Consider the following 10,729-nt stretch of genomic DNA (forward strand, 5'->3'; position numbering starts at 1 on the left):
ACAGATATTACCCCTATAATGGGATCAGGGTTATAGGGGGGTAGATAACACTGACCCAGGAACAGATATTAACCCCTATAATGTGATCAGGGTTATAGAGGGTAGATAACACTGACCCAGGAACAGATATTAACCCCTATAATGGGATCAGGGTTATAGAGGGTAGATATCACTGACCCAGGAACAGATATTACCCCCTATAATGGGATCAGGGTAATAGAGGGTAGATAACACTGACCCAGGAACAGATATTAACCCCTATAATGGGATCAGGGTTATAGAGGGTAGATAACACTGACCCAGGAACAGATATTAACCCCTATAATGGGATCAGGGTTATAGAGGGTAGATAACACTGACCCAGGAACAGATATTAACCCCTATAATGGGACCAGGGTTATAGGGGGTAGATAACACTGACCCAGGAACAGATATTAACCCCTATAATGGACCAGGTGACAGGGTTATAGGGGGTAGATATCACTGACCAAGGAACAGATACTAAACGGACAAACCCTACGGGGGAAAGATCTGGCCAGCTTATAGTCCTAAAACCCGGAAATGACTTCCCCTCTGGTTCGTTCAGCCCATTCCTAATGGGGGAAATGACTTCCCCTCTGGGCCATTCCTAATGGGGGAAATGACATCCCCTCTGGTTCGTTCAGCCCATTCCTAATGGGGGAAATGACTTCCCCTCTGGGCCATTCCTAATGGGGGAAAATGACTTTCCCTCTGGTTCGTTCAGCCCATTCCTAATGGGGGAAAAACGAACAGGGAAATAATGGGGGTTTTGGGATAAACTCTTTAAAATAAGATCTGAGGTCAACACAGGCTGAGGAAGTCTTGTACCTTTTGTTCTCTGAGATAATATCAGTTGGGTAACATCACCTTTATGAATTATGAAGTCTATATGTTGTGTTTCTACGTTAATATCAGTCGGGTAACATCACCTTTATGAATTATGAAGTCTATATGTTGTGTTTCTACGTTAATATCAGTCAGGTAACAGGACCTTTATGAAATATGAAGTCTATATGTTGTGTTTCTATGATAAATATCAGTCAGGTAACGTAACATTTATGAAGTCTATATGTTGTGTTTCTACGTTAATATCATTCAGGTAACAGGACCTTTATGAATTATTAAGTCTATATGTTGTGTTTCTATGTTAATATCAGTCAGGTAACAGGACCATTATGAATTATGAAGTCTATATGTTGTGTTTCTATGTTAATATCAGTCAAGTAACAGGACCTTTATGAATTATGAAGTCTATATGTTGTGTTTCTACGTTAATATCAGTCAGTTAACAGGACCTTTATATGTTCTTTTTTAAATTAAAAAAACGAAATGTTTATCAGACCTTATTTTATATATCCCCCCCCCCCCCCCCCCCCCCCCCCCAAAAAAAAACATTCATTTCCCCATAGGGTCTCTGATCAATGAAGCATGGAGGAAGTTCCTATATTAACACCTTTCATTTCCCCATAGGGTCTCTAACCAATGAAGCACGGAGGAGGAGGAAGTTCCTATAGAAACACCTTTCATTTCCCCATAGGGTCTCTGATCAATGAAGCATGGAGGAAGTTCCTATAGAAACACCTTTCATTTCCCCATAGGGTCTCTAACCAATGAAGCACAGAGGAGGAGGAAGTTCCTATAGAAACACCCTTTCATTTCCCCATAGGGTCTCTGACCAATGAAGCAAGGAGGAGGAAGTTCCTACAGAAACACCCTTTAATTTCCCCATAGGGTCTTTGACCAATGAAGCATGGAGGAGGAAGTTCCTATAGAAACACCATTTCCTCTCCTCTCCACAGAGGAAGTGGGGGGGGGGGGGAACGGGGTGGTCGGCACGGCAACAACAGAACTTCCCACAGTCTTACTGTAAACCCCACCCCATGTCCTCAGGTCAGTCTCTGATTGGCTGATAGCCTCGTGGCGTGTTCCATCCATCCTAGCATGCAGGGGGGGGATTTAACAGAGTGACGTTCCAACGCCCTCTCTCACACACACACACACACACACACACACACACACACACACTCTCTCTCTCTCTCTGAGGCCATCCAGTCCGCCAGGTGTGTTTCAGTGACGTCTCATCTTGACCTTGCGTGACCCGTCGCCGTCTTGGCTCCGCCTCCGGTAGTTCTCGGAGCTGTTGCTACGGCGATGAAGGGCGGGGACGAAGAGGAAGAGTGACGATTCTCCTCTTTATCCATCTCCAGAACCCTCGGTCTGACAGAGAGAGACAGAAAGAGTTAGGGGGAGGGGCTCTGGTCCCGTATCTCAGGTAGGAGGAGTTAGGGGGGGGAGGGGCTCTGGTCCTGTATCTCAGGTAGGAGGAGTTAGGGGGCGGAGGGGCTCTGGTCCTGTATCTCAGGTAGGAGGAGTTAGGGGGGGGGGGGGGGGGCTCTGGTCCTGTATCTCAGGTAGGAGGAGTTAGGGGGGGGCGGAGGGGCTCTGGTTCCTGTATCTCAGGTAGGAGGAGTTAGGGGGCGGAGGGGCTCTGGTCCTGTATCTCAGGTAGGAGGAGTTAGGGGGCGGAGGGGCTCTGGTCCTGTATCTCAGGTAGGAGGAGTTAGGGGGCGGAGGGGCTCTGGTCCTGTATCTCAGGTAGGAGGAGTTAGGGGGCGGAGGGGCTCTGGTCCTGTATCTCAGGTAGGAGGAGTTAGGGGGCGGAGGGGCTCTGGTCCCTGTATCTCAGGTAGGAGGAGTTAGGGGGGCGGAGGGGCTCTGGTCCTGTATCTCAGGTAGGAGGAGTTAGGGGGGGGCGGAGGGGCTCTGGTCCTGTATCTCAGGTAGGAGGAGTTAGGGGGCGGAGGGGCTCTGGTCCTGTATCTCAGGTAGGAGGAGTTAGGGGGCGGAGGGGCTCTGGTCCTGTATCTCAGGTAGGAGGAGTTACGGGGGGGAGGGGCTCTGGTCCTGTATCTCAGGTAGGAGGAGTTACGGGGGGGAGGGGCTCTGGTCCTGTATCTCAGGTAGGAGGAGTTAGGGGGGGGCAGAGGGGCTCTGGTCCTGTATCTCAGGTAGGAGGAGTTAGGGGGCGGAGGGGCTCTGGTCCTGTATCTCAGGTAGGAGGAGTTAGGGGGGCGGAGGGGCTCTGGTCCTGTATCTCAGGTAGGAGGAGTTAGGGGGCGGAGGGGCTCTGGTCCTGTATCTCAGGTAGGAGGAGTTAGGGGAGGGGCTCTGGTCCTGTGTGTGTGTGTGTGTACCTGTGTGCAGCGTCTGGGTCAGCTCTGCGGTGAGAGCGTTTGGCCTTCAGAGGAGTGTGTCTCTCAGGGGGGGAGGGGTTAGGGGAGGGGCTCTGGTCTACACGGGGGGCGTCCGGCCTCGTCCTGCACACACAGAGAGAGAGAGAGAGAGAGAGAGAGAGAAGAGAGGAGAGAGGAGAAGAGAGAGGAGAGAGAGAGAGAAGAGAGAGAGTTAGCACAATAGCCTGATGCCACACCACAGTCAACCCGCTAACCGACGGTTGTCATGGCGACAGACGTACTTCCTGAGGATGATGACGGCCCGTCTCTCCTTGATGTCCTGGGGGCGGATACAGTGGGTGATGTCATCAGCCGCGTAGCCACTGAGAGGAGAGAGAACACTGTGACATCTCACACACACACACACACACACTCACTCTCACTCACTCCTCACTCTCACTCACTCTCACTCACTCTCCCTCCTACCTGAGGACAGTAACACTTCCTCTCCTGACAGGAAGCTCCAGGACGGGCTCGGACACTCTGATTGGTTTAAACTGGAAGCGGCAGCCGAAGCAGAGGGCCGAGTCCGAGAAGAAGGACACGGATACGATCGGCCGGGCGAAGATGTGAAGCGGGTCGACGTGCGACACGATGCAGCCGCCTGGCTGGTAGTCGTTGATCACCGCCGAGTTCACAAAACCTACAGGACAACAACATCAACAACAACAACAACATCATCAACATCAACAGGCTTTTCCTGGAGACAGGAAGTGGGCTGGAGCACAGCTAAAGGCTACTAAAGTTACGGTGAAATCTGAGACAGGAAGTGGGCTGGAGCTCGTTAAGGTCAAATCTGAGACAGGAAGTAGGCTGGAGCAATTTAAGGTCAAATCTGAGACAGGAAGTGGGCTGGAGCACGTTAAGGTCACATCTGAGACAGGAAGTGGGCTGGAGCACGTTAAGGTCAAATCTGAGACAGGAAGTAGGCTGGAGCACGTTAAGGTCAAATCTGAGACAGGAAGTAGGCTGGATCACGTTAAGGTCAAATCTGAGACAGGAAGTGGGCTGGAGCACGTTAAGGTCAAATCTGAGACAGGAAGTGGTCTGGGGTTAAGTAACGAGCAGGATGTTAAAAGTTATTTCACCTTCAGGTACGACCCCGCTGGCGACCAGTTTAGTGATGACGAGGTCGTGAACCCAGGTCGGGATGTCGTCCACCTCTCCTTTAGGGTACAATCTCTCCTGACCAGGTCCTCTCTTCTCTAGCTGGGCCCCGTATGTATAGCCCTGGAAGAGGAGAGGGGGTTTAGAGACAGAGAGAGGAAGAGGAGAGGGGTTTAGAGACAGAGAGAGGAAGAGGAGAGGGGTTTAGAGACAGAGAGAGGAAGAGGAGAGGGGTTTAGAGACAGAGAGAGGAAGAGGAGAGGGGTTTAGAGACAGAGAGAGGAAGAGGAGAGGGGTTTAGAGACAGAGAGGAAGAGGAGAGGGGTTTAGAGACAGAGAGAGGAAGAGTAGAGGGGTTTAGAGACAGAGAGAGGAAGAGTAGAGGGGTTTAGAGACAGAGAGAGGAAGAGTAGAGGGGTTTCGAGACCGAGAGAGGAAGGGGGGTAGAGACAGAGAGAGGAAGAACAGGTGCGTGACCTCACCTCTCCAAAGAAATATTTGTTCCGTAGCGGTGCCCGATCTACGGTGTGTTCCCGGTAAAGCCCCGCTTCTCCGTTAGCAACCACCTCATTTATCTTACCCTCGATGACGTCACAGTCCTCTTTAGAGAAGACCTCTACCTGAACAATGCCACTCTGGACACGCCTCGCCTCCTGGAGAGAGAGAGAGACGAGGAGAGAGAGAGAGAGAGAGACAGACGAGGGAGAGAGAGAGAGAGAGAGAGAGAGAGAGAGAGACGAGGAGAGAGAGAGACGAGGAGAGAGAGACAGAGACGAGGAGAGAGAGACAGAGACGAGGAGAGAGAGAGAGACACGAGGAGAGAGAGAGAGACACACGAGGAGAGAGAGAGAGACACACGAGGAGAGAGAGAGACACACGAGGAGAGAGAGAGACACACGAGGAGAGAGAGAGACACACGAGGAGAGAGAGAGACACACGAGGAGAGAGAGAGACACACGAGGAGAGAGAGAGACACACGAGGAGAGAGAGAGACACACGAGGAGAGAGAGAGACACACGAGGAGAGAGAGAGACACACGAGGAGAGAGAGAGACACACGAGGAGAGAGAGAGACACACGAGGAGAGAGAGAGACACACGAGGAGAGAGAGAGACACACGAGGAGAGAGAGAGACACACGAGGAGAGAGAGAGACACACGAGGAGAGAGAGAGACACACGAGGAGAGAGAGAGACACACGAGGAGAGAGAGAGACACACGAGGAGAGAGAGAGACACACGAGGAGAGAGAGAGACACACGAGGAGAGAGAGAGACACACGAGGAGAGAGAGAGACACACGAGGAGAGAGAGAGACACACGAGGAGAGAGAGAGACACACGAGGAGAGAGAGACACACGAGGAGAGAGAGACACACGAGGAGAGAGAGACACACGAGGAGAGAGAGACACACGAGGAGAGAGAGACACACGAGGAGAGAGAGACACACGAGGAGAGAGAGACACACGAGGAGAGAGAGACACACGAGGAGAGAGAGACACAGAGAGAGAGACACAGAGAGAGAGACACAGAGAGAGAGACACAGAGAGAGAGACACAGAGAGAGAGAGAGAGACAGAGAGAGAGACAGAGACAGAGAGAGAGACAGAGAGAGAGACAGAGAGAGAGACAGAGAGAGAGACAGAGAGAGAGAAAATAGGGCAAAAGACAGAAATATTGATTCATCCTTTTAAATTGGATTCATGTCAGAGAAGTAACTTTCAGTGTCAACAGCAGGTACAGGGATCATCATACCTGTTCACGGGACTCCGCAGGATCACTGTGTTCCACCTCATCCTCGGAGGAATCTCGGTGCTTCCGCTTCCGGCCGTTCCCGTTACTGTTACCTCCGTCGGTAACTTTAACTTTTCTGTTTTTGTAACTGTCGTCCTTACCGGTAACTCTGTTTTTATAATTGTCCCGGTGAGGAGTCATGGACTTCAGCTTTTCCCTCAAGTCGGAGAAACCACTGGCTGACATTTTTAATTAAAATTTTTAGTTTAAATATAATTAAAAAGGTTACATTTGGAGTTGGTTATTTATCTTCCATAACTGTTAAGTTTGTAGAAGTGAGACCGGTAACCGTCTTTACGGTAGTTAGTTAGCTGGCAGGCTGTCAAGTGGTTATGTTGTGATGTGGCTAGGCTAGGCTAACCACTTAGCAACCAAACTCACTAACTTATAAACGGTTTGTCAACCAAAAGTCGACGATTCAATTTTTTTTTGGACGAGTTAAATTGATGGAATTAAACACCGTTTTTGTTTGTTTGGGTGTTGTTGTTGGTATTATTCCAGTAGTTTTCGTGTTAATACAAGCTAGATAGGTAGCATGGCTAACGTTAGCTAGCTGGTTAGCAACCAAACTCACTAACTTAAAAACGGTTTGTCAACCAAAAGTCGACGATTCAAGTGGTACATTTTACGAGTTAAATAGATGGAATTAAACAGCGTTTTTGTTTGTTTGTTGTTATTATTCCAGTAGTTTTCGTGTTAATACAAGCTAGATAGGTAGCATGGCTAACGTTAGCTAGCTGGTTAGCAACCCGTTAGCAACACAGTGTCGGAAATACATTTGATACGCAACGGTATATTACTAGTTGACTAGACAATGTTTACAAAAATCGGTAAAAAAATATATATATATTCTTACGTGTCTGACTTTTATGTCGTTATTACATAAAGAAAAAAATCAAGTCGTGATAAAAGAAAATCGTAGTTAGCAACCACGCATTTTCACAACTCTTGTTGAAACCGACAGACTCGGGATTTGTTTCCTTCTTCGTTGAAAACCTGTTAGGATGTTTTATACACCGACACCTACTGGACTGGAGTGTGATGGGGTCAGTCACCTCCTGGTCGGTCTACGTTCAAATTCCCTTCCATTAGTCTTAATTTTTCTCTCGATTGTTTACACACATTTTCTGAAAGCATTGCCTCATATTCTCAGAACTCTACACACACACACAATAGGCAAAACACCCTCAATTCTCCAGCAAAATGAAACTTTACATTCAAAACAATGTTATTTCTTATCAAAAATTGTAATTTGTTTTCAAATGACACACACACACAAACCATCATATGAATAGACATTTATAAGAACTAGTTGAACACTGATGTGCTCAATGGAAAACACTTCTTCTCCATTCATCATAATGACTTAGGCCTTTTTTTGTTTTGGTTCAGTGTTGCCATTACTACAGACAGTACATACATAAGTGTGTTGTAAAATATTTGAGAATATTGTTTTTTTTATACTCAGAACACACAAATACACAGTAACAAATATATTTTATTTTTCCCACAAAAACAATGTACACAGTGTACATCCCATTCCCAACCAACACAAAGTTGCACATACAGTGGTCTACATACATAACAGAAGAATTTAATGTATACAGTTTGTTGTGGACGAATCAGAATTAGTTGGGTAACATAGTAAAAAAATAAAGGGAACACTTAAACAACACAATGTAACTCCAAGTCAATCACACTTCTGTGAAATCAAACTGTCCACTTAGGAAGCAACACTGATTGACAATAAATTTCACAAGCTGTTGTGCAAATGGAATGGACAACAGGTGGAAATTATAGGCAATAAGCAAGACACCCCCCAATAAAGGAGTGGTTCTGCAGGTGGAGACCACAGGCCACTTCTCAGTTCCTATGCTTCCTGGCTGATGTTTTGGTCACTTTTGAATGCTTTCACTCTAGTGGTAGCATGAGACAGAGTCTACAACCCACACAAGTGGCTCAGGTAGTGCAGCTCATCCAGGATCGCACATCAATGCGAGCTGTGGCAAGAAGGTTTGCCATTTCTGTCAGCGTACTGTCCAGAGCATGGAGGCGCTACCAGGAGACAGGCCAGTACATCAGGAGACGTGGAGGAGGCCGTAGGAGGGCAACAACCCAGCAGCAGGACCGCTACCTCCGCCTTTGTGCAAGGAGGAGCAGGAGGAGCACTGCCAGAGCCCTGCAAAATGACCTCCAGCAGGCCAGAAATGTGCATGTGTCTGCTCAAACGGTCAGAAACAGACTCCATTAGGGTTGTATGAGGGCCCGACGTCCACAGGTGGGGGTTGTGCTTACAGCCCAACACCGTGCAGGACGTTTGGCATTTGCCAGAGAACACCAAGATTGGCAAATTCGCCACTGGTGCCCTGTGCTCTTCACAGATGAAAGCAGGTTCACACTGAGCACGTGACAGACGTGACAGAGTCTGGAGACGCCATGGAGAATGTTCTGCTGCCTGCAACATCCTCCAGCATGACCGGTTTGGCGGTGGGTCAGTCATGGTGTGGGGTGGCATTTCTCCATGTGCTCGCCAGAGGTAGCCTGACTGCCATTAGGTACCGAGATGAGATCCTCAGACCCCTTGTGAGACCATATGCTGGTGCGGTTGGCCCTGGGTTCCTCCTAATGCAAGACAATGCTAGACCTCATGTGGCTGGAGTGTGTCAGCAGTTCCTGCAAGAGGAAGGCATTGATGCTATGGACTGGCCCGCCCGTTCCCCAGACCTGAATCCAATTGAGCACATCTGGGACATCATGTCTCGCTCCATCCACCAACGCCACGTTGCACCACAGACTGTCCAGGAGTTGGCGGATGCTTTAGTCCAGGTCTGGGAGGAGATCCCTCAGGAGACCATCCGCCACCTCATCAGGAGCATGCCCAGGCGTTGTAGGGAGGTCATACAGGCACGTGGAGGCCACACACACACTACTGAGCCTCATTTTGACTTGTTTTAAGGACATTACATCAAAGTTGGATCAGCCTGTGGTGTGGTTTTGCACTTTAATTTTGAGTGTGACTCCAAATCCAGACCTCCATGGGTTGATAAATTGGATTTCCATTGACTATTTTTGTGTGATTTTGTTGTCAGCACATTCAACTATGTAAAGAAAAAAGTATTTAATAAGATTATTTATTTCATTCAGATCTAGGATGTGTTGGTTAAGTGTTCCCTTTATTTTTTTGATCAGTGTATATAAATACCTTTTTAAATAAAGGGTTATATATAGAATATATAAATACCTGTTTAAATAAAGGGTTATATATATAAATACCTGGTTAAATAAAGGTGAAATAAACACATGAATGTTAAGAAGCCAACCTTACTGAAGTATAAATCAAACGTTGGCCGATCCTTCTGTGCTTGGAATAAATCTCCTACTCACTGGGATCCTCTTAGGACCCCCCCCCCCCCCCCTCGCCCCTTTGACCCGTCCTCCTCTACTTTCTTCACTGCCTCAGCATACGACACCTTCTGCACTACTCTGACTCTCTGTGTCACGTCCTGACCCTAGTAAAATGTCATTTTCTATAGTAGAGTAGGTCAGGGTGGTTTTTTTTGGGGGGGGGGGGGGTTTCTATGTTTTCTATTTCTATGTTTTAGTTCTAGTTTTTCTATTTCTATGTTGGGGTTGATCTCCAGTTGGAGGCGACTGATCCTCGTTACCTCTGATTAGAGATCGTATTTAAGTAGGGTTTTTTTCTTCCTGGGTTTTTGTGGGTAGTTGTTTTCTGTTTAGTGTATGTTCATCTGACGGAACTGGTTTCGGTCGTTTTGTTGTTTTTGTTAAAGTTTATTAATTAAAAAGTAAATATGAGCACTCTACTCGCTGCGCCTTGGTCCTCTTTATACTACCCACGTTACACTCTGGCCATTTTAACCTGCCTCTTTCACACCGGAGACTTCCGATCCCCCGGCAACATCACCCGTCGACAGTTAACACACACACATTTATTCACCTTCTGATTCCCCCTCAACATCACCCGTCTACAGTTCACACACACACACACACACACACACACACACACACACACACACACACACACACACACACACACCTTTATCCACCTTCTGATTCCCCCTCAACATCACCCGTCTACAGTTAACACACACACACACACCTTTACCCACCTTCTGATCCCCCCTCAACATCATGGGAGACTAGAGCGTGTAAAAGTTATTTTCTGATTGGTTTGATATTGGAAAATGTCGGTTTCCCCCATCATATTTGTAGCCTGATGATCATTGGCTAAGAAGTGGTGGATTGTGGGTGAATTTCAATCGTTTTTTTTGTTTGTTTGACTCCTCGCGTCCTCTCCGCAATCCCCAAAATAATGGTGCTTTCAAGACACCTGCGAACCATCAGGTAAATTACCTTGACAGAGGAATCAAGACACCTGGGAACAAACAGGTAAATTACCTTGACAGAGGAATCAAGACACCGGGAACCAACAGGTAAATTACCTTGACATGTAAATCAAGACACCTGGGAACCAACAGGTAAATGACCTTGACAGAGGAATCAAGACACCTGGGAACCATCAGGTAAATTACCTTGACAGGTAAATCAAGACACCTGG

At 47.7% G+C, this 10,729-nt stretch overlaps 1 protein-coding gene across 1 annotated transcript; it reads right to left on the bottom strand.

The window, feature by feature from the left end:
• Positions 1–1,719: 1,719 nt before the first annotated feature.
• Positions 1,720–7,143, bottom strand: LOC106593210 (RNA demethylase ALKBH5). Its single transcript, XM_082958452.1, is given in 8 exon segments — positions 1,720–2,175; positions 2,178–2,238; positions 3,216–3,338; positions 3,497–3,577; positions 3,681–3,897; positions 4,343–4,484; positions 4,844–5,014; positions 6,112–7,143. Coding segments are annotated over 8 exon segments (1,107 nt in total). The 5' UTR covers positions 6,337–7,143; the 3' UTR covers positions 1,720–2,088.
• Positions 7,144–10,729: the final 3,586 nt, after the last annotated feature.

This window comes from Salmo salar, chromosome 12 (genome assembly GCF_965601325.2).
Source record: "Salmo salar chromosome 12, fSalSal1, whole genome shotgun sequence".
Classification (NCBI taxonomy): Eukaryota; Metazoa; Chordata; class Actinopteri; order Salmoniformes; family Salmonidae; genus Salmo; species Salmo salar.